Genomic DNA, 23,454 nt, shown 5'->3' with positions numbered 1-23,454 from the left:
CTTAGATAAGAGGGTCCAGCACTAGTTTAGAGGAATAGGGAAGGATTTGTCTGTGTGTTTCAGTTTGGTTTAGTGATAGGCCTGAGAGTGTGTGTAGTTGTGTAGAGGGAGAGGAATTTATGGACACTGGGGGTCAGCCTGTCATAAAAGGAGACAGGAAGCTACAGTTGGGGGAAGCTGATGTTGATGCTTGTCGCTGAATGTAATAAAAGTTCATAATTGTCATCATAACTTAGAAGTAGGTTTGCAGGAGACTCTCCACATGCGTAGCTGTAAAAGTAAGACAACAAGAGGCCAATGGCCCAGTGGATGCAGAGTGGGGGTCTCAGTGCTTGTAATATGTGTTGTATGTTTTGTAAAGGAATTTGGTGTAGCTTGGGTGAGGGGAGATGGCCCTCTTTATGACTGGCAGGAAGTCACATATACAGAGACACACACTCACTCACGTGCGCTCACATACACACAGGTACGCCCACACACATTCACTCACGTGCTCACGCATACATACACAAACACAGAGTTTACAACACACCATGTGGGTTTTATGATGGGGTCGCTTCTATAAAACTGGTTGTAACAAACAAAGAAGTGAAGATCTGCAGAGGGACACCAGCCTTGCACATCTTCCCTTCTAGAAGGTGCATGCATGACTGAAGATGAATAAAGGTTTTGTGAAATGACTACTGAGTCCGGTGTAGTCTCTGGAGGCCCGAGGAATAAAAAAGAACCGGGGTGAAACTGCTTTACTTAACACTAGAAATCAAGGGGATTTTTTATAGTTTTCAAAAGTCTTTGTACTAAGAATTGAGTTTTTCTGAATAATTTCATTTAATTCTAGTCTTGTTTTATGTATTTTGTTCAGTATTTCCTGTTCCTGGCAGGACTTGTAGGCTTCTTCTAAGGATTTGATGGTTTCTTCTTTTCATGTTATGAGAAAGAAATGATTTTACTCATCACAGCTTTTCCTGCTTCCCAGAGAACAGATGCTGATGTTGCAGGCAGTCTAAATATAAAGAGTACTCTTTTTACACATATTTCATCACATTTTCATTTTTCAGCAATGATCTATTAAATCTCCTAGTTTTACTTGGCGTAATGACCTTCTTACTTATTAGAATTACAGATGCAGGCGCATGATCACTGACAGCTTTTTGTAAAGATCAAAAATGTTCCAGACTAATTCAGACACATGTCGGTGCAATAGTTGTCTAGTTATCTCATTTTTTTAACTACACATATTTTTCTCACATCTGACATGACTCAAAGAAGAGATTTGTTCTATTTGTTAGTTTGTAGTTTTGTTAGAATAAACATTAATGAAAAAATATTGCACACAGATGTTACAGCAGTTCTTTAATCAGAGTGTAACCTGGACGTGTGTCCCTCTATCTATAAAGAGATGGTCTATACTGCTCGCCCAAGTGCAATGTCTACAATATCTGAATCTAGGTTTGGGAAGGAGATTGGCGGTAGCAACTCTGTAAGAGCAATAAGACTTCCAACCCACATAACACGCACGACCACAGGGTTGTGAAACACAATTTGCTTTATATATATATATTTCCTTTGGATCAGTTCCCTTTACTCATCCTCAACATAGGGATACCTTCAAATGCAGTAACCATCTCAAATGCATCACAAGAATAATTGAAACAATCAAAACAGATGTAAGACAAGAAAGAAAATACAATATTTCAACACCCCAAAGAAAAGGAAAAAGAAAAGAAAATGTGGTACCACTAGACTTTTACTGGTTGTCAACCGTCAGTTTTTATGAAATCAGTTTCATTTAGTTACCAGTCTATTTGGGTTTGAGAACAAAAAACAACCTGAGTTCCAGGCGGAAAAAAAGTAGCAAAAGAAAATGATAAAGTGTATCTCAGGTGGACTTCCTTTTGTTTTTTTCCTACCGCCCTCCTGGTACGTCAGGCATCAACGAGTCGCGTCCTGACACACAGAAGGCCTCCACAGCAGCAACAGTGTCCTAGATCTGCGATGGCAGCTCCTTATGCAGCACACATGGAATTGTTCCTCAACAAAAAAAACAGTCTGCACACAACATGCAGAATGTTAGATGTCCACATTCCTTAAAAGTCCTTATTCCTAATGTCCTTGGTTATTTTTAAATATTAAAATAAATACACTGGCATTACTGTGCATCACCCGCAGTTACAGCTACAGCACAGTTACAGCACATGAACTGCGCATAACCACTTAGCTGGCCGCGGCTGAACTAGCAGGCCCAAGAAAGGAAAAAACACTAAACACTCATAATAAACAAAACTGTCACAACATCGCAATACTATGAAAACACATCTTAAACATCATTAAACACATTTACTACTATTCTGACTGGTTAGTTTTTTTTTTTAGTGCATTGAACTGCAATAGCGGTGCTAAGCTAACTCACCAGAATAGTTCAAAAAGTTCGAAGAAACACTCCAACTCCTTCGAGGTAGGTACCCGTCTGTGGTTCACCGCCAGAGCTGGACTGGCCATCGGGCATACCGGGCATTTGCCCGGTGGGCCGCTGGCGATTTTTTGTTTTTATGGGCCGATGGATTTTTTTTTATTTTTTTTTTTTTAGGAAGGGTATATATAATGAAAGGTGTTGGATTGGCCAATTGGTCATGATCGACTCTGGGCTGGACCAATTACAGCCGAGGAGGCCAGATGCACCCTCCCCCTTGTTTAGCAATCTTATAGACGAACTAAAGAAAATGGAGAACAAAAAAAGGAAAGGAGGTGTTTATGAAAATATCACTAAGTCTGTCATTTATTAATTTTAATATTAATTAATGATCATGTCTCACCTCTAGTGTTCTTGGTCTTAATTTAAGGTTTTTCCTATAGCGATTGACAGATCATGTGACTTTCGCGCATTGCATGCCGGGAACTCGAGGCAAAACAATCCAAGTACTGCATCAAATGCAAGCATTTGCAGCACCGCAAAACGTTCATTCTCCGGTTCCAATACCTTCTTGGTTTTTCTTTGCCGCACAAAAAAGGAATGTACAAAACGAAGGAGAACAATGCCGGACCGTACAAAGACAGACTCGACGAAAAGGCAAAGAAAAGATACGAGGAAAAAATCAAAGGAGTGACAGTGTCAGACCCTTACGAGCACACAGAGTGGACAAAAGACGTTAGCGTGCTGCCCAACTTTCACCACGCTCAGATTTATAATTATACGGTTCTTGGAGTGAGTGCATACACTCATGAAGTTTTTAGTACCTTCAGGTCACTGCAACAAGCCCAGGTACAGTTTACCAACGGATGGGTACAGGACCTTGAAATGCACCGTGTAGAACGACCATCGTACAAACAAAGGTAAGTTTACCAGTCTCACAAATCGTTGTCATAAATACACATTCGTTAACCGTTTATTAATATAACCTTTGTGCTCAACGGTAATTAATTAGTAGTGGAAATAATTTCTGGTACGCATTACAGAAATGTAGCAGTGACAATAATATTGTATGTTGTAATCGCACTGGACAATTAGTGATACAAAAAAACTGTTTTATCCTGTGAATAAAAGTATATGTTTTTGTCAATGTACCGTGGTAATAACAGAAGCGAAACGCAATATTGTGTCAGGACAATTCACTATTTATGCACAATAAATAAAGGAGCATAGCGACAATTTCTGTTCAGTACCAGACTTGCTTGTAACCTATATCACCAATTATGTTAAGAAAAATGACGTATTAACTACTACAAAACACTGACCTTTGTGGGAATGCTTGGAGCAGACTAACATGTGAGCTGGAGTGTTCTGAGACGTTATATTTGGTATATCCAGACCATCCGTCGGCTCTTACTTCAGAAACATGGCTTAAAAAATTTCTCTTCAACAACGTAATCCGATAACAAAAACGATCTCTTTACCCGTCGGCTTCCCGTGGCTGTCATACGACCGGCTATTGCAGTTAATAATACAACAGCTTCTTGCCATTTTTGGGGTTTCTTTTTATCGCTGTGTAACTGAGTTCAATTGAAAGCCTGCGTGCGCTAGTACTTCTTGCCTCAAGTTCCCAGAATCCTTTGCGGTTTTACCCCTGAATGACGTCACATTTTCAATCTCTATCCTGGTGGGCCGGTCTCTAGTCAAAATGCCCGGGCCGATTTTTTGTCCCAGTCCAGCCCTGTTCACCGCTAACGGCAGCTCTCTCACAAATGTTAATTGAACCTCTTTTCTCTCTTTCAACTGGGAAAAACCGTGCTTCGTGGCAGCATGGAGTTTTTCCTTGCCATCTTTGTTCCTCTACACCACACTAGTGATGCGCGAATCATGAACGAATCGTTCAATACTCGAGAATCACTTTACTGACTCGTGAATCATGATTCACAAGCGCAACTGACTCACTGACTCATCCCTGTTGCTGTTAGCAAACTAATTTCATTAGTAGAAATATATCTAGCTTATAATTCAAATTGTGAAGAAAAACACAACATCAACATTTCTGCTCTGAACTGGAAGAAAAAACCCTGAGTAGAGCTCACATCAAGACAATAGCTCCTCGGTTCACAGTAGCATCGCTCTGCTGACATGCTAACAGCACATTTGAGCTACTCACCCCCTCCCTTCCTGCGCTGAATCGTTGGGGAAGCAAATCACTCAGGACTCACTAACCCCCTCCCTCCTGTGCTGAATCATAGAGCGAGCGAATCACTCATGACTCGCTCACCCCCTCCCTCCTGTGCTGAATCATAGAGCGAACGAATCACTCACTCACTCACCCCTCCCTCCTGGCTCGAAGCTACTTCTTCTTCTTCTTGGTTGGCAACCAATGTTAAAGGCGCACTACCGCCCCTGGCTCACAGCTCAGTGGACATTTAGATGAGAAAATATATATTTGACACATGTAAGGAAAATACTAATAAAATAAAAATAAACAAAAGAAATGTTCCTTTAGAAATTCTTTTTGCTCTTTTTTGCTATATAAAATAGTTGTTTTCTTTAAGAATCACTCATCTTAGCAGTAGGATTTACATTAAAAGAGAAACAAATTAAGTGTGAGTGAAAATGTACATTTTTTGCACTCTCTGGTCAACTGACTCAGTGACTCAAATGACTCAAAAAACCCGATTCACTTTGGTGAGTGACTCATTAAAACTCGATTCAGTAAAAAGAATCAAATTTACCATCACTACACCACACCTTCACGCGCACCGAGCTGCAGGTGATGCCTTCAGGGCAAGCCCGGAAATTAAACTATCAGACAAGAACTACGATGCATTCAAAGAACCCTGTACTCCTGATTGCTGTAAATCTTACCAGGGTTACAAGAGGATAAAAAGAATGAAGAAACACTAAATTTTAAAAAGAGAAGATAATTGTAAATAAACATGTTTGTCACCATGTGCATTGTAGTCAAGATTCTGAATATGAAATATTTCAAATTTAAATTGTTGCTCTCCATTGCCATCTATTATTCCATCCATCCATTCTCCTCTGCTTACACAGTTCAGGGTTGGTGGGGTGTCACCATGGAGACAGACAACTAGGTTCTGACATAAACGGTAGTAACCAGACCGAAAAGCAGCGCACATTTCGGTGCTTTTTTTTCCTGAGCTGTGATACACTTTAGATTCTAGCCAATCATTTTATGTTTCCGACGATAGTAGGCAGGCTCAGGTACGTACGTTCTTTTAGAGCAGACTCGGCACATAAGCGAAGACGACAGGAAAAAGAAAGTTGCCTCCCTGTCAGGGAATCGAATCTCCGACAGGCGGGGATACTAACCACTATACTAACGAGGAGTGTGGTATAAGGACAAATTGCAGTATACTTTTTACTCATCTGACTACTGTTGCTGTTTCAATGTGATTGTGCTATTGTTCTGATGTGTCCAGAGAAGGTATCATATCCGGTTTTGTCTTTGTATTTTGGGATTGTTTAGCTAAACGGGCCTGTCGCTACCCGATCTGTACCGGAAACCCGATCCGTACCACACATGCGCAAATCTTATGTCACTTTCTCTCTTTGCCAACATTGCGACAGTTATGTATTTAAATGACACAGTTAGCGCCCAGTTAGCTCCTAGCATTTCTCAACAGCTCTGCCTCTTTTTCGACTGCCCGGGACATTTAAACAATGGATAATCCGTATACAAAGAAATTCATGCTTTTCTCCTCAACAGAGAGCATCCCCCGATTGAACAACAGCGCCGTAAAATAAGATGAATGGCGTCTAATTACAGACTTAATAATACAGACTTAGTAATATCTCATGTGAAGATTCATCAGCCAGATTAAGTGTTTACTGACAATTGACAGTGATAGCGGACATCATCATCACTATTCCGACAATCCTCTCCACACAGTCAAGCATAAACACACTCAACTATCACTAAATCAAATTTTACACGCATTTGTAATGACGCTAATTCAGTTTACAATAGGGTTCATTAGCTCGGTCAGCAGGTGGCGGTATCCTCGTACACTGGGGAGTAAACTGCCATTAAACCAAACAGAAGAATAAGGGTTGACCCGATTTGTACAGTCGGACTTTGCACATGCGCAGTGAGGATGGGGGAGTCCTGATCCGTAACAATATTTTTATTTTTCGGTTTTGTCTACACTATATTGAAATGTTTCATTATTGCAAACATTTTAACAGATACTTATTATTCTTAACATCTTAACAGATACTCTGACTATCGTAAACTGTCGTAACTATCGTAAAATGCTTCGACCACAAGTAGACACCTTTCGCACATGCGTGGTACCGATCGGGTTTCCGGTATGATCAGGTAGTGACTAGGGGTGGGTTTTGATTATCGATTTATCGATTAAAATCGATTCTAGCTTGGATAACATGATATTGACTCATTAAAATCCAGAATCGATTTTTTAATATAAATTTATTTTGGCCGAAATGCCAGAATCTCAGGTTAAACCTCAAAACCACAAAGACGTAAACACAAAGCGCAGACCCGCCAACGGATCAGAATCAGTGAGACGTCGCCTTTCTCACCCAACGGCATGGACACGGTCGGGGCTGAAAGCCGACAACTCGCTGATTCTGATGTTTCAGCGGGTCCGCGCTTTGTGTTTACGTCCTTATTGCACTAGATTCTGAAGCTGCAGGTTTTATCTCTCTCCAAACAATATTGACTGAACCAGCAGTAAAAGAAGATCCAAACTGCGCTTCACATAAACATCGTCATGGATTCCCTCTGACTTTTGCTGTTTTGCTTCCACCACGATAAAATCACACTTCATGCACAGCTCTCTCTCTCTCTCTCTCTCTCTCTGTACTTCAAGAACAGTTTCCCGTCTAAAAATCTGTTTTCTGCATTATTCGCTTGCTTGTTACGCACAAGTCTACCGTTCTTACAGCGCTGTCGGCAGCTGGTTTTTCCTTTTACTTACTTCCAAAAAGAAAGCCTCATTTCTGCTGTTCAATGGGCTACTGAACAAATTTAAACTTTTTAAAGCTATGCAAAATTGCAAAATTCTTAGCTGTGTCTCTAATAAAACCTTTGTAACTTTGCTCTGCTTCACTTCAGCAGCATCAGGTAATGTTCATATGTTGATTAATGGTTTTCTTTAGTTTTTGATCTACTGCAGAATATTTTTATAAAATCCCAGGCCAGGAAAATCACCTTCTTGTTTTTCTGTGTTTTATCTTCAGCTACTTTGACACAAAGGCATCTGCTGTGATGCTTACACCTTTGATAAAGTCTCACAAGTGTCAGCTTTCTTTTTATAGATACAAAAATATGGAAATGTACTGATGCATGATCTGAATTATAATATTTCTGACCGTCTTAAGCTAAATTTCCCCGATTCGAATCGAATCAAATTGAATTGAATCGTGGATCGAATCGATTCTAGCAATCATTGACGATACCCAGCCCTAGTAGTGACAGGGCCTAAACCGTTTCCCGTTCATTCTCTATAGTAGTGCTAAACCACTACAGATGTAATATATTCTTGGCCACTATGGTCTTTCGGCGCTGTTTCGAGTTTGAGTCGTGGCACTTTCGACTAGTGATGGTAAATTCGATTCTTTTTACTGAATCGAGTTTTAATGAGTCATTCACCAAAGTGAATCGGGTTTTTTGAGTCATTGAGTCAGTTGACCAGAGAGTGCAAAAATGTACATTTTCACTCAAACTTAATTTGTTTATCTTTTCATGTAAATCCTACTGCTAAGATGAGTGATTGTAAAAGAAAACAACTATTTTATAGAGCAAAAAAGAGCAAAACAAAATTCTAAAGGGAACATTTATTTTATTTATTTTTATTTTATTTTATTAGTATTTTCCTTAAATGTGTCAAATATATATTTTCTCATCTAAATGTCCACTGAGCTGTGAGCCAGGGGGCGGTAATGCGCCTTAACATCGGTTGCCAACCAAGAAGAAGAAGAAGCTGTGAGCCAGCAGGGAGGGGGGTGAGTGGGTGAATGATTCGTTTATTCGCTCAATGAAGTCGCAGACATAGGACGTGTTGCTAGAAACATTTCAAGTACGACGTTTCCGTAGTGTAGTGGTTATCACGTTCGCCTAACACGCGAAAGGTCCCCGGTTCGAAACCGGGCGGAAACACTTCTTGCTGGACGGCTTTTTCCCGTTTTTATTTTTATTTTTAAATGTATAACAAACATACTGTATTATGTGATGTGTGAAAATGCTATATTTATAAAATGACGACAAAATTATGATATACTCAATATAATAATAATTTTATTTAATATGTAGTGGCAGATTATGTATAATATAATTGTATATAAAGCAGAAGAATGGGATCTCATCTTGACATGTCAAGGTGACATTAAAGCTTGGTTGGCTTTAAACTTTTTAAATATTAATGAAAAGAAAACAGAGGTGTTGGTCCCTGTGAGTCCTCCTCTGTTGATTTGGTACCCTTGGAAGTTTATTTTAAACCTGTTGTTACTGACCTTGGTTTAAGTTGCACAGCCAAATTAGAGCAGTGGTGAAGTCCAGTTTTAATCATTTAAGGCGACTGACAAGAGCGTAGTCTTTTCTTTCTAGGCAGCACGCTGAAACAGCGATCTATGCTTTTTTCCCGTCTACTGTAACTGTAACTGCAACTGGTTTAAAATGCCGCTGCACGACTGCTATGGTTATTTGCTCTCGTAAAAATGAGCATATAACCCTGTCCTGGCCTCACTGCACTGGCTGCCTGTGTCTTTTAGAGTTAATTTTAAAATTCTCATGTTTGTTTTTTAATGTTTTAACAATCTTGCCCCGCCTTACCTCTCTGAGCTTCTTCATCCCTACACACCCTGTCGGTCTCTTAGGTCAGCTGACCAGCTGCTCCTGGACGTACTGAGATCCAGGAGGAAGCTCAGAGGGGACAGGGCCTTTATTATCCTGGCTCTTAAGTTATGGAATAACTTGCCCTTCCACGTTAGAGAGGCTTCTTCACTGTTTTAAAACATGTCTTAAAACCTATTTTTATTATTTGTCTTTTGGCCTCAATGAGACTTAGTTTCTCTTGTATTTAAATTAATTATTAACTAACAAATTAATTTTATTTATTTTTTTCATTTATTTATATCATATGGAATTTTATTATTTACTTCCAATGTACAGCACTTTGTGTCAGCTGTGGTTGTTTTACAGTGCTTCATAAATAAAGATGATGATGATGATGATGAAAGGTCATAGGAAGACTAATGTGAAACTGTATAACCTTATTTAATAAATACTACCTCGCTGCTTATGTACTCAAACTTTTAACGTTGCTAGTACGGGTGTAATATATTTGTGGCCACACGCGTGTTTGTGGGGGCGCTGTTTCTTGCTGTGTGATCAAAATGAAAGTAATTCCTGGACATCACACTGATGTGTTTTTCTTGTGAAACATGTTGGGCCATCCTATTTAGTATTTTATGACCTATATATCTATGATATATATGAATGTGAGAAAAAATCGAGAATAAAAAAGAAAAGGTATAATAACTTGTTTCCGCCCGGTTTCGAACCGGGGACCTTTCGCGTGTGAGGCGAACGTGATAACCACTACACTACGGAAACTGGTTGTGTGAGTTTCGGTGACGTAGCCAAAAATATGTATCACCAAAAAGAACCAAAGTTAACCACAGTTATTTCTATAGTTGTAAAATTTAACATCTAAAGTCCAAAGTGCGAGCCCTTCTTCATGTTTTCCAAAGACGTCCAATGGGCTGTGAGAGTATTTGCTGAATATAGATTGTTATACACCGTTTTATATTTATTCTTTATTCTCAGAGTATTAAACCACACCGAGGAAAGAAACAAAAATGAACACATTAATGTAATGTTTATATAAAGGTAATAATCAGATTCTCCCACAGACCCACAGTGTATTCTGGTCTTCCTCTGTGAAATCTGCCGCTCTGCTGCCAGCACACTTATCAATAACTGATTGATCAGATGCCAACACCACCTCTTTCACCTTGGTTCAACTTTGTGTGACCCCCAGTGTTGGGGTAAGCGAAGCCACAGAAACATACCGCGTGTAGCTGATTCAGCCCTCAGATGTTGGTCCTGCCTGATCTGAGCGACAGCAATGTGACTAAGGATGTGTCACATGGAGCAGGATGTGTCCAAATATGACCCCCATTACTGATGAAACAGCCTGAAAATAATCTCATTCATCTAAACTTATCTCACAGTCACTTATTACCTTCTCATTAATATGTAAACAGAAAAGCGTGGGCAAAGCAGACCCACGTGCCGCTGAGTACGTGACTTCACCCATGTGTGTTTGTTTGTGTTTCTTTGTGGTAGTTCCTCCTGTCCTGTTGCAAGAGCTCTGGCATGTCACAAGTTCGGCTCAAAGCCCCCCTGAAAGCCCACACAATCAGCTGCTGGAGTTTGTGTTTCCCCTTCTAGTTGATGGTGAAAAACAAACTCTGAACTTTCAGCATTTCTTTAAAACAGGTTGGAGCGTGACTCCTTCAGCTTTTACAGTAATTCATCCAGCGTTTGAAAATGAGATCAGAGTTTGTCATGTCGCTGTCATTCATTCACAGCAAAGTCCAAAAAGAAACCCCCCAAACCCACGAGGCAGCACATCAGGAGGACGCAGAGGGGACACGTCTCTGAGTCCACGGACAATGTAAAGTAAATAAAGGAAAGGAATGTTTCTATCATTCCTTTAAATCCTCCCCTCCTGAAAGAGAAACTCTCTGAAGGAGAAACTCTTGCAGTAATTACCTGTGTGCGTTTAGTAAATCTGAAAGCACTTGTGCTCTGTTTTAGTTTTATCAGCGTAAAACACAGGCGTTATTATTATTATCATAAAAATTATATTACAGTCGAGAAGTGAAAGCAGCAGCATTTCCTCCTTTCTTTTTCTCTGTGTTGAAATGTTCACAAAGAGGAACTAAACTTTGCCGTGGCGCACAGACAGTATAAAAGCCTCGCGTCTGTTGTCTTTCAGCTCAGTTGGACTCCGCCGGTGTGTTGCTTCTCAGCATGGAGGACATCTACGTCAGGCATTTGGAGCTGCTGGGCTACGAGAAGCGCTTCTTCCCGAGTCAGCACTACGTAAGGCTGCAAACATCTTATTCTGCTGCCCTAAAACTCAGATAAAATCCTCCTAAAACCCCCGAGTGTAGAAGCATTTTTAACATCACCAACAGCACCGAGTTCAATTCTGAGGGTCGAGAGTCTTTAAACGTCTGATGAACTGTGTAAGTAGCTCCTCTGTTTGTGCCTTTAAATGCCGTTTAAATGTGTGCAGGTGTACATGCTGATGGTGAAATGGAGCGACCTCTCAGAGAAGCTCATCTACAGGACGTATCCTGAAATCCACACTTTCCACGTAAGTCCATCTGCGCCACGAAATAAAACCTCTACTCAGTAACATTTGGACAAAATAAAGTTCAGTCGTCAGAGCTCAGAAATATTTTGTTTTCATCACAGAAATCTTTGAAGGACATGTTTCCCATCGAGTCCGGTCAAATAGAAAAGAGAGACCGAATCATCCCCTCATTGCCAGGTAAGAAAGAGGAAGCTCTCCTACTGTAGGTAAGTTATTTATATGTAACACTGCAGAGGTCAAAATCAATACCTCAGCCGGTAATCATATGGAACCACAGAGTAGTATTAAAAGAATAATTTCCAGTCGTATCTCTTCTGTGTAAACACCTCCCCCCCCCCGCTTTCAGGAAGCACCTGTGATTATCAGACACTTGCAGCCAGGCTCACTTCTCCTTTTCCCCCCAAACGCAACACAGCTGAAATCAGCCGGTGTCAAAATGCAGCTCTTGAGCAGCAGTTAAAGTGAAATCTAAAGACAGGAGAAAAAATACGTTATGAAAAAGAAGAAGTGGGAGAACTGTGATTAATTCTCCAAACAAAATACAGCGAGTCAGAGCAGCGTGTTGCACTGGTGACACAACACACAGCTTATTTTTACCGGTCACAGTTGCAAAAACAGCAGCTGTGAGACGTGCAGACTTTTAGAGACATTTTAGGGCATTTCCCGTCTGATTTTTGGAAGTTTGGATCCTTTCATTTTAAACAGAAACGTGTGAGTCCTTGTTTTCACTGTCATTTTCTGTTCCTCTTCAAAGAAAACAGAACTGCCACCTTACACACTCCTCTTATGAAACTTTAATTACAAAACAGGTGTTGCGACGTGAAGAAGACAAAACTGCATCTGTATAAATATATTTAAATATATCTTGCAAATATAACATGTTTGAGATGCAAAAGTAGGTGAATCTTTTTTACAGTGCAAATGTTTCTTTATATTTTGCTTCCAAACAGCCAAACCTTCTTGTAGTTTTAAAGCCATTCTCCAGGTTTTCTGAAGATTTTTCAACATTTTGAACACTGGCTACTTTCTTACTCAGTTTAAGCCAAGTTCATTAAAGCATAAAAAATGCACCTTACTTAAATAAACCGCTGATGTGTGTCCACAAAACAGACAGCTTGGCAAAGAATCAATTTTAAATAGGTTCTTTAGGCGCTAGCAGTCTGTCACCAAACACATCATCTGTTCCCGTTTCTTTAGTCGAATGTATGAAAAATTCAAGAAGATAACACAGATCGATGGCGTAACATATTATTTTTGCACTAAGAAGGCGATTCCTAAAGATACGTTAGCTGAGAACTTGGCATATCTCGTAGCATCCATCCAACCACTCATGTTTTTCCACCTACCTAAGTCAGACAGATGGGGCACACCCTGGACAGCAGCATGGGGGGTGACATTTTATAGTGCAGTAAGGATGGAGGGATGGATGGGTGGGTGGGTGGATGACATCTCTGCTACAGAAAGCATTGACTGAGGCCAAGGCCGGACGTCTCTTTGCAGCCACAGGTTCTGCATCTTTTATACTGACTTTAGATCATCCAAACAGGAAGCTCTTCATCAGTTATTGCAGCTGCATAAAACTGAGTGTCATCAGTTTAGGAGTGAAAAGTGTGTAGCATTTACTGAGCATAAAAGAGGACCTAACGTGGATCTTTGAATAACAGTTTCCTGTTGTTATAGAAAACATTACCCCAAAGACACAGACTGTGTTTCTGTCCTCAGCTCCTCGGTGGTTATGGGAAAGTGAGAAGTCAAGAGAAACCACGAAGAGCACCCTGGCTGAGTACTGCCAAAAGGTCATCAGCCTGCCGCCTCACATCTCCCGCTGCAAACACCTCTCCAACTTCTTCAAGGTCCGACCAGAGGATGAAAACCCACCTGCCCCAAACACGTCAGTACATCACGCACGTCTCTGTTTACATTACAGCAGTTAAACATAGAACAAATGTATAAATGACCCTTTCCTCCTCAGACTGAAAAGAGCCGAGACCTTTTTGGTGTCCAGAGACCAGGCTAGAGGCGTTGCATCTGGTAAGACTCACTTAAACTTACAGCCTTCAGGGATCCTGTTATTCACGTGTTACACTCTATAATTCATTCAGGACCACTATGGTCAGAAGTAGCAGTTATATTTGGTGTGATGGCAGCCATGTCCTTCTAAAAGGTGAAGGAAAGCAGCAAGACGGAGCAGACAAAAGATGAGACACTGATTAGATCAGACACCCTGAAAGGGAGGAGCTGAGGAAAAGGTGGGCTGCAAAGAGACTTGGAGAGATGGAGGCCAACGTGTCTATTTCCTGATCCCACCTCAATTTTTTCCTTTTTAACTCTGTTTATAAAATCGCTCAGACTTTAAAAAGCTGCACACTCTGAGCTCTTTGATCAAATCTTTTAATAAAAACAAAAGTTTGGTGGGATTTGTTTTGGCCACCTGGTTACTGGGCACATGTTCAGAAACTGGAAGACATCATCATCCAGACGTTGCAGGTCTTTTTAATGAGACTAAAACAGATTCTTGTGTTTGACTTCTCAGAGATTTCCGCCCCCATCATCTTGGACACCTACAGAGTGATTGCGGACTTTGAAAAGTCGACCAAGTATGAGATCACTCTGCACACCGGTGACCTGGTGGAAATCGTGGAGAAAAATGAGAACGGTGATAAAACAACTGAATCTTTTAGAGTTTATTTGTTATTCTGAATCTTATAGCCTTTGTCTTTTCCCTGAAATTTTTATTTTCCAATGATTGTTTTTTTCTATAAACCACATCAGGCGAAAATTAAGACTTGCTGTTTGGTTTGCTAGCCCCACCTCTCCAGTGACTAATAATTTTTACCACGCATAAAATCTGATTTTTATATCTATTTTAATTCTGGCCTGCCAAAACTTTGCATGCTTTCTTGTGATTCTTCTTTAAAAGGAAGCCTAGCAAAGGGCATTTCTTATGAGTAGCATGGCCATCATTTCCTGGCCGTGCTGTCTCTGCTGTAAACGACCATATAAAGAAGTCGGTTCGATAGATGGTATTAGAGGAAAGCTTTTGACTCACAGAGATTACGCATACATTAGTTAGCCACATTATTTCTTAATATCAGTAAAAAAAACAGCAACAATCAAACATATCTGCATGTAAAAAACAAAACATAAAACAGCATAGTACAGAGTTTATAATAAATGTACAGATTTTAAATCCCTATGTTAGTTAAGGGAAAATGAAAAGATACAAATAAACAGAATGTTGGGTTTTTTACTATTCAGTGATGATAAATTAATTCTAGAGAAACAGGAAGTTGGTGTTACACAGGAGTTAGTCAAGTTTTATGGTGACACTGCCTGAAAAGGACGAGCTGGGGTGGAGAGAGGTTGCAAAGTAGCTTGCAGATGTAGAAGTAAAACAAAAGAAAACAAAAGTCCGAGCAGACTCTGATGGTGCTTCAAACTGGTTTGAGTAGAGTTTTATGTGATCTGTCTTGATGCATGCTCAATCATCCAGGTAAGTAAATCCCAAAAGGTTGATTCTGTTTATCTGGACATAGCGTTTGCAATGAGAGAAACGTTTCGTCACTCATCCAGGAAGTCACTTGGATGAGTGACGAAACATCTTCAGGAAACTTAAAGAAGTCCAAACTCCTTAGCATGACCTGGATGACTGAGAACCTACACAGACATCTAAATACCACCTTTACCACTCTGACTTTTACTTCAGCTCTTGTTTCATACTTCATACTTCACTTTGATCCAGAATCAACAGTATTTCCAGTCACAGTATCACACACTGTATATAAAAGAAGGTCTGAAAGGTGAAGGCAGTGCAGAAGTGCCTTAAATGTGCATTCTTTCTCATGGCCACCAGGGGGGTTTGTTTTTAAACCAATGAGCCAATTAAGGTCACTCTTTCGAGGATGCCAATGTTCACATTTTGGACAGAGAGGACAGATGGTTTGAAAGAGGAGTGAAAGAGGCCATCTATGTCCACTGTGAGCCACCATCTTTGAACAGAGGCGGTGGTTTACGACACCAACTGTCTGCCATCTATAATCCAGTTTTGAGATCCTTCCCAGACGCCTTAACGCCCACTCACATCCTGGGCCATCTGACCTCAGGAAATCACATGATAGGGTGGGGCCAGGTTTCACAATGAGCTCACCCGAAACCTTGGCTGATTGTGACCCACACCCGTTTTCACACCTTGGCTCATGTGATTAGGTAGAGGATCATCAGGGGGTCCTTTGTCCCTCCTTGGGGGGATTCTCCCACTGGGTTTAAATCTGGGACTCTCGGCCATTTGACCTTAGAACTGAAGAAGCTTCTCAGATGAGAGGTGAAACGTCTTCAAGCAACTTAAAGAAGTCCAGACGCTTTTCTTTCCAAGCTCCTTAGACTACGATGACCTGGATGACTGAGAACCTTCACAGACACTTAAGCCAATGAGAAAACAACCCATCTTCTCACTTTAACGCTGACCTCAGTAAACACTTAACAATTTATGTGTTTGTCTCGGGTTTCAAGCCTTACTGAGTGACATTTGATGTTCCTGCTGTGATCAGGTTGGTGGTTCTGCCAGTGTGAGTCAAAGCGAGGCTGGATTCCCGCGTCATACCTAGAGCCTCTGGATGGACCGGATGAGGCCGAGGACGCTGAACCCAACTACGAAGGCAAGAAGCTCTGGTTTTATACCACAGTTGTGGGTCATGACACTCTTTCTTTTAGGCACATGTTCATATAAAATGCTGTGTGTCACTGCAGGAGATGAGCACATCACCATCCAGGCCTACAAGGCAGAGCAGGACGACGAGATTTCTTTGGAGGTCGGTGAAACTGTCGAGGTCATTCACAAGCTACTGGACGGGTGGTGGGTCGTAAGGTACGACGAGGCCTTCACTTCAGAGCACCTTCAGTACATTTAACAGACGCTTGATCTCACAAACTCTGCATTCATAAAAAACACAGATTCAGAGAGTTTTTGTACTTCGACACCGGTCTCAGTCTTAACTTGGAACCACTCTGCTTGTTTCCAGCTCCAGCTTCTTATACCATGACTTGGTCTTGGTATAAGAAGCTGGAGCTTGTGTTCCTAAAAAGACAGCTTAAAACTGCAGCTGTGTACCTGAGATGAACATATCAGGGATATCCCCTTTCTGTATGACATCATACAGACTGCACAGTTTTAAAAAAATAAATTTTTAACACTCAGCTCAACTCAAAAAATAGGTTGTCTAATGTGTATTTCTCTAACATGCTGCACTTTAGGGTTATAAAGTTAAAGAAAAGCTGTTGTTCGGGACTAATTCCACATTTCTAAAGTTCATTGAACCCTTTTTTCTTCTTAAACTGCTGTTTTGTACAGGAAAGGAGACGAGACTGGATATTTCCCCTCTATGTTCCTGTCGAAGGCCGGAAAGAGAGAGAGATTGAGCCCGGGTGGGCAGAGGCCACCACCTCGCAGGTCTGTGCCTCATATTAAAATAAATAATGAGCTGGTTTCTGTTGCCGGGTCTGCACTGCCTCCTCCGTTCTCACACTGTCATTTTATTGTGTAACATCAGATTAAAGGGAAGTGAGTTACGAAAAAAACCTCAGGACGTGATTTCATTTCTCCTTGTTGCTTTATGGTCCGCTTATGTGCTCATAGAGTTAGAAATTCCTGGAAATGCTCGGAGTTATTTTTGGGTGTTGGGGTCATTTTTCTGCTTTTTAATCTGCCACAGCTGACGGGAAATCAGCAGCTATGTAATAAAAACAGATAATATTACCGGTTTTTGTAATTACAATTAACAGGCTACCCAGATTTATGTCACTTATGTCACTGATGGCCTTCAGTTACCCCCAGATGCCCATTATGAGTTAGGTTAAAACACTGGGGTTCCCAAAGACGATTGAGAGATTCAGGTTAAACATTTGATCTCAGCGATGGATACAGGTTGGATAAATGCTAAAATAAGGGATACATTAATCCAGGGGATGTTGAACCTTTTGAGTCCAAGGACCAGTTATAGGGGAAGAAATCTTCCAAGGGCCTCAGATTTAATACCAAACTTTTACTAACCGTTTTCCACCCAAGAAGAAACCAAGTCTATCACTTCACCTTTTTTGCAGCTTGCAGCTGTTCCAAAAACTTAACAAACCCTCCACCTGTCCTTTATCTCCCTCAGATCGACAATCAGAAACGCCAAGAGCATTCATAACAAGTCTCGCCAGCGGCTCAGCCAGGATACCTACCGCCGGAACAGCCGCCGGTACTTCCAGCAGAAAGGCAGCCGGCTCAGCGAACCACAGAGGAACTCCAAGAATGCAGCAAAGTCCCCGCTGAAGGAGAGGAAGAACCAGGGTAAGGACCACGTGTCCACCACAGTCTTAAAAAGTCTTAAAAGCTCTGAAGTAAATAAAAAAATAAATGTAGTAGTGTTCACATGTTTGAACATCTACTTTTTAAAAGTCTAAAAAAAACCACTACAAGTTTTGGGTTTTTTTTATTGTTAAATCAATTTTTTTGCAGTTTATTCATTTTGGAGGTGCTCAAAGCAAATATGCTACCACAAACAGAAAGCTTTTGAGGCATGGCCGAAGCTAATACAGGGTGATGTATGTGGGAAACCGTACGCTATCTGCAAGCTCCACGTGATGGAAATCAAACTGAAAATGTTCCCACACCCTGGAATTCTCCACATATTTGTAATTTTCTCTAACAGGACAGCGGTCTGTGCTAGTCCCCTTTGCATCACTCTCAGGTAATCTGATGTATAAAAATACACCAGAGCCAAGCTGGGAGAATTTTTGACTTCCTCATAATCCCATTTTGCAACAAAAAGGTTGGATTGTTACAACTGAGCTAGACGCACAACAGGGAGCGCTAACTAGACAGTCCTCACTGAATAGGAATGAATGGAATTAAATGGCTGAATTGATAAAACTTCATAAAAACAATTAAACACTTACAGTTCTCAGCTACAAGGGGACCTTCTTCCAGCTCCAAGCCCAGATATACGATTGCATACGAAGGTCAAAAGGCATAAAAAGTCTTTGACAGGTTGAATATGGATCAAACTTATTTGATAATACTGGAATGGTTTAGGCCCAGGAGGAGGCCAATGATCCACTGAGATGGCCAGCTATCTTTATTAGAACCAGTTTGACCATCAGAGTAAACAGAGCGTTTTGGTTCCTTCAAAGGCCTGTTTGGGGTTTGGAAACTTGTTTTAGGGTTAAAGGTAGACTTGAATTCAGGGCAAAGGTTGAGTACATATTTGTGGTGGTTAAACATCGTGTTAAGAGTCTTGGGAATACATTAATGAACAGTTCTTGTGATACAAATTTGGAATTAGGACGATATTTGACAGGAGCAGAGGTGGGAAGTAATGAAGTACAAATACTTATGTTACTGTACTGTAGAATTTTCAGGTATCTGTACTTTACTCGAGTAGTTTCTCTTCCGACTACTTCTTACTTTTCTTCCCTACATTTTTGAAACAGGCTTGTAACTTTTGCTTTTACACATTTGAGGCGAGTTATTATTTCACGCCACTGCAGGTTTTTTCCATATTGTGAAACATGCTGCAAAACAAAGTGAAGGAGACTTATTTCAACTTTTACTGGAGTATTTTTTTAACACCAGTATCTGTACTTCTACTTAACTACAGAATGTCTCTGATAAAGTTGTGCCACCTCTGCACAGGAGTCTCAACCACACCATTAAAACCAAACAACCCTGACACTTCCGTTTTAGTTATTGTGAACTTGGTCTTTAATGTTATTCCTCGAACCCCGGTCTGACCCGCTCGTGTTGTTGTTTCTGTCTCACAGATAACATTCCCGAGATGTCCGGCTCCAGCTCGGAGAGCGAGCTGAAGAAGGAGGCGCCGGTCATCCCTCCCCGACCCAGCCCAGAGCTCATCTTGGAGCGCTGCACCGACAACACCCGCAAGAAAGTCAGCATCCACAAGTCACGGTCCAGCTCCTCAAGCTAGCACAAAAAAGATGCAACGAAGCAATCCTTAGAGAGCTGTTTTGTTAACAAGAGTCCTATTAATGGGAGAAAAGCGGTCAGTTTTAGAAGACGTTCATGTTTTGAGTTTTTAGATATATTACAAGGTGTGGATAAAAGGGCTGGAAATGTAACTGCCATCAAACGCATGGAAAGACCAAAAAGCAGCCATGTGTCAGCAAGTTATTCAGTGGTTTGTGCACACCTCACTAATTCAGCCTTTCAAACATTTCCTCACTTTTTAGGACAAAACGTGTTTTTCGGGAATTATTTTCAGTGGCGTAATAATCCATATTTTCTAGCAGATGGACGGTCAGAATAAATGACAGAGTGTAAAGTTACGTGGTTTGACTTTAGGCAGCAGTACATTTTGTTTCAGAGCTTTATCTTTTAAAGACTCCATGTTTTATATCTTTGGACTACTAGAGCAGCTTTGTATGATTCAAGTCCAAAATAATGCCTATTTGTTTTATACTGGGCTTGAGCGCAGCTCCTAAGTTACTCCTCTGTCTGACATAAGCTTTTTTAGCTCCTTCTCTTTTAAGCCAGCTTTCTTCTGATTGGCTGCCCCTCACAAACAGGTCTGAATAGCAGGTTGTCTGTTGTAGACGTTAATCTCAAAGATAACACCATTAATTTTTATTATGATTATAAGCAGTAATGGAACTCTGACCCACCTGTACCATTAACATGTAGATTTGGAACTTTGGTGATAAAAGAATAATCGTGTCTTTGGCACATTTTTATTAGTTATCTGGGGTAAAAATGCTTTGTTTTGTTGTCATTTGTAAACTTATTTTTAATTTATGCCAAATATCAGCACGAAAAATGGTTTCGGAATGAGTAAATACCTGCATTTGTGGAGCATCACCTCACCTTTTTATTTGCTTGTTGTCCTATTTAAAGTGTATGTGTTACGCGACTTTGACTGTCATACCTCTATTTTTTTGTAAATTGCTTAATTAAAGTATAAAAAACAGTTTGAGGTGTTCATTGGGTAATTTACTTTTATTTAAAAAAAATAAAAAGCCATTGCACAGGACATGTGCTTTATGTACATGAAACTCTTTATGTATTTTTTGGTGATTCAGTCATCTGTGGTCGCAAATTTTAAAGCCATCCTGATAACCTTCTCCCACCAACGATGTGGAGATCCAACTTTTTTAGATCCAGTTAAAATCAAGGCACTCAAACAGATGCTCTGAAAAAGAGTAGAATTCTTGGAACAGCGCTTAATACACTGAATCATATGAACAGCAAGAAAATACAAAGTATAGCAAGATAACACATAGCAGAAAGCAAGCAAAGCAAACCCCCAAGGTGTACAGCCTTAAGCACAGACAGCAGAGCAACACAGAGACGGACCGCCTCTGGTCCTGTAATATATAGGGACCAGTATCCCCACCCCCTGCTGCAGGATAACTTTCCCACCTGTCCTCCAGCCAAACACAGCTGCAGGGGTCAGGGAGCAGCCAAGGTCCTGTCAGGACTCTGGCTACGCTTTTGGCTTTGGCTTATCACAATAGGTCATGGCACGGTAAAACATCGCATATTAATGTTAATTATGAAATCTTACAAAGCAAGTGGCTTATTCTTATAATATACTAATATACAATCTTATAACTACATAGGTTACATGCTTAACACGGTGATTCTCATACATAAAAACACTTCAGTGTAGGTTCAAAGTGTGTGTGTGTGTGTGTGATTATATTGTATGATATTGTATTGTGATGTGTTCAGGATCTCTATTACAATGTTACTGTTTTGATTGTGCTGCATAAAAGACATTGAGTGTGTACTGGGAGAGGTTAGTTACCGGAGCTGGGGAGTGAGTTATTCAGGAGAAATTCTCCCCTTACATTAACTGCCCTGTTACTGTACCACCTTAATAAACCATGTTCAGTGCAGTACACAAAGGTTAAAATAAAGAAAACTTTAAGTAATAAAGTAGACAATATAAACAATGCGAATTCACCAATGAACAATTTTGCTGTAAAATTATGAAGGAAAAATAAATTAAAAAGATAACATGACCCCGACGTGATTTGAACACGCAACCTTCTGATCTGGAGTCAGACGCGCTACCGTTGCGCCACGAGGTCCTATGTGTAGTCAGTGGGTATATGGTCATATGAATAAGCACCATTCATGCTAACGTTATTTTTTAAGATGTAATATCAAAGGAAAAGACACGTGCTGCCATCATTTGTAGCGACAAAACAAAAGCGACATAAAGCCGCCGTCATGTGTCGCGTCGCTGTCGCCCCGCAAGGTAAAGCTAGCGAAAGCCGCTAGCGAAGGGCTAACGGCTAAGCAACATTTAAAAAGCAGGGCTCTAAAGTAGTTTATTAGCAGTGAAGGGAATTGTTAGCCTTATGTCGCCGTCAGTGTACCGATATAACAGACAATGAATAGCTCTTCTGCTCGTTGATTAATATTAGCTACTATGTTGCACATAACCACCTCATATGACGTATAGGGACTCACTGTACCAACTATGGATGTGCCTGGTGAAGCGCGACCCGTATCTGTCCCTGGTGGTCTAGTGGTTAGGATTCGGCGCTCTCACCGCCGCGGCCCGGGTTCGATTCCCGGTCAGGGAACATCTCCTTCTTTTTTTTGCCTTTTTAGCATAAATTTACAAACTTTTTGTAAATGAAAAGTGATTCTTTAGAGTTATTTATGTCAGTATGCACAGCACAAGACTCACTAAAGCAAAGATACTCTCAGGCTGTTGCATCTTTGGTGCATCTTAATGTTCCCTGCAGAGAGATTGCGTGTTCTGGCTTGCTGCATAAAGGCACGACAAGTCATTTAGAATTAATAAGGCGAGAAGAGGAAGTCAGGTGATTAAAACTTCCCTTCAAAATAAAAACGCAGTTTCACGTTAGAAACGTCTTTCACCTGTCAGAGGAGCAGGGTCAGCAGGACACCATATGCATTGGATAGGTAACCAATTATGACGGGGGGAGGGGGAGGGGGGGGGGATCAAGTCACTCTGGTATTCACAAAATCAATGAATCAATAAATAAAATGATATAACAGCAGCAATAAAACTGTAAAAATATCTAACTTAGATTGCAGAAGCAAATTGTCTGCATGACCAACCGTCCTCTTCTTTTGCACTTGTCGACTTGTAAAAACATATAAAGACATTTTTTATTTCACAATTCATTAACCACACAGAGAAGGCATCATTTAAATATGTTAAAGTTTTCTTGAAGCAAACAGTATTTTTAAAGTTCTTCATGACTGGTCCAAGTATCCTTTATGGAAATCAAAATATGATCACCCTAGCATGCGCTCATCAGTGTCCTCCTCAGTGATTATTGGTGATATGAGTGTTATCAGTTGTATATCAGCAGAATTCAGCTTAAAGGGGGACATTGATTTATTGGGGAGCCTGGACCCTTGAGGTCCAGCTATGATCCCAGCACTGTGGGAGAGGAACGTTATGACCTCCAAAACTAATGTTTAGGTATGCATGTGACATCAGTGATGAAAAATAAGATGTGACTGAAAAAGATGTTTCATTTATACAGCAGACATCTCAAGGCAAGATAAAAAATAAAGTTAAACCCCACAGCACCGGAGAGAGAAAACTACAATGATCAGATGATCCCTTATAAGCAGCACTTGGCAAGCACGGGGAAGAAGAGCTTCCCCGTGTGATAACTGCG

The 23,454-nt window shown here is 40.6% G+C and overlaps 1 protein-coding gene, 2 long non-coding RNA genes and 4 other non-coding genes across 7 annotated transcripts; 4 read left to right on the top strand and 3 right to left on the bottom strand.

Annotated features, from left to right (window-relative positions):
• Positions 1-1,461: 1,461 nt before the first annotated feature.
• LOC120442382 lies at positions 1,462-2,551 on the bottom strand. Its single transcript, XR_005614698.1, has 2 exons — positions 2,411-2,551; positions 1,462-2,049 (listed from the first exon to the last, which is right to left on the bottom strand). It is a non-coding gene; the product is annotated as an uncharacterized LOC120442382 (long non-coding RNA).
• A 3,035-nt stretch (positions 2,552-5,586) lies between these two features.
• On the top strand, positions 5,587-11,037 carry LOC120442383. The gene is made up of 3 exons (XR_005614699.1): positions 5,587-5,641; positions 10,752-10,904; positions 10,997-11,037. It is a non-coding gene; the product is annotated as an uncharacterized LOC120442383 (long non-coding RNA).
• trnav-aac lies at positions 8,489-8,561 on the top strand. Its single transcript has one exon. It is a non-coding gene; the product is annotated as a tRNA-Val (tRNA).
• trnav-cac lies at positions 9,944-10,016 on the bottom strand. The gene has a single exon. It is a non-coding gene; the product is annotated as a tRNA-Val (tRNA).
• Positions 11,038-11,412: 375 nt separating the features above from the next.
• On the top strand, positions 11,413-20,762 carry ncf1 (neutrophil cytosolic factor 1). Its single transcript, XM_031756375.2, has 11 exons — positions 11,413-11,513; positions 11,710-11,790; positions 11,892-11,967; positions 13,513-13,681; positions 13,763-13,821; positions 14,324-14,446; positions 16,338-16,445; positions 16,537-16,654; positions 17,138-17,236; positions 17,943-18,118; positions 19,591-20,762. The coding sequence occupies exons 1-11, from the start codon at positions 11,442-11,444 to the stop codon at positions 19,752-19,754; spliced, it is 1,245 nt and encodes a 414-aa protein (XP_031612235.2). The 5' UTR covers positions 11,413-11,441; the 3' UTR covers positions 19,755-20,762.
• Positions 20,763-21,804: 1,042 nt separating this feature from the next.
• Positions 21,805-21,876, bottom strand: trnaw-cca. Its single transcript has one exon. It is a non-coding gene; the product is annotated as a tRNA-Trp (tRNA).
• A 429-nt stretch (positions 21,877-22,305) lies between these two features.
• On the top strand, positions 22,306-22,377 carry trnae-cuc. The gene has a single exon. It is a non-coding gene; the product is annotated as a tRNA-Glu (tRNA).
• The last annotated feature ends 1,077 nt before the right edge of the window (positions 22,378-23,454 follow it).

The sequence above is a fragment of the Oreochromis aureus genome, linkage group 10 (genome assembly GCF_013358895.1).
Source record: "Oreochromis aureus strain Israel breed Guangdong linkage group 10, ZZ_aureus, whole genome shotgun sequence".
Classification (NCBI taxonomy): Eukaryota; Metazoa; Chordata; class Actinopteri; order Cichliformes; family Cichlidae; genus Oreochromis; species Oreochromis aureus.
Note: the sequence above shows the minus strand (reverse complement) of the source record. Positions and strands in the feature narration are given on the sequence as shown.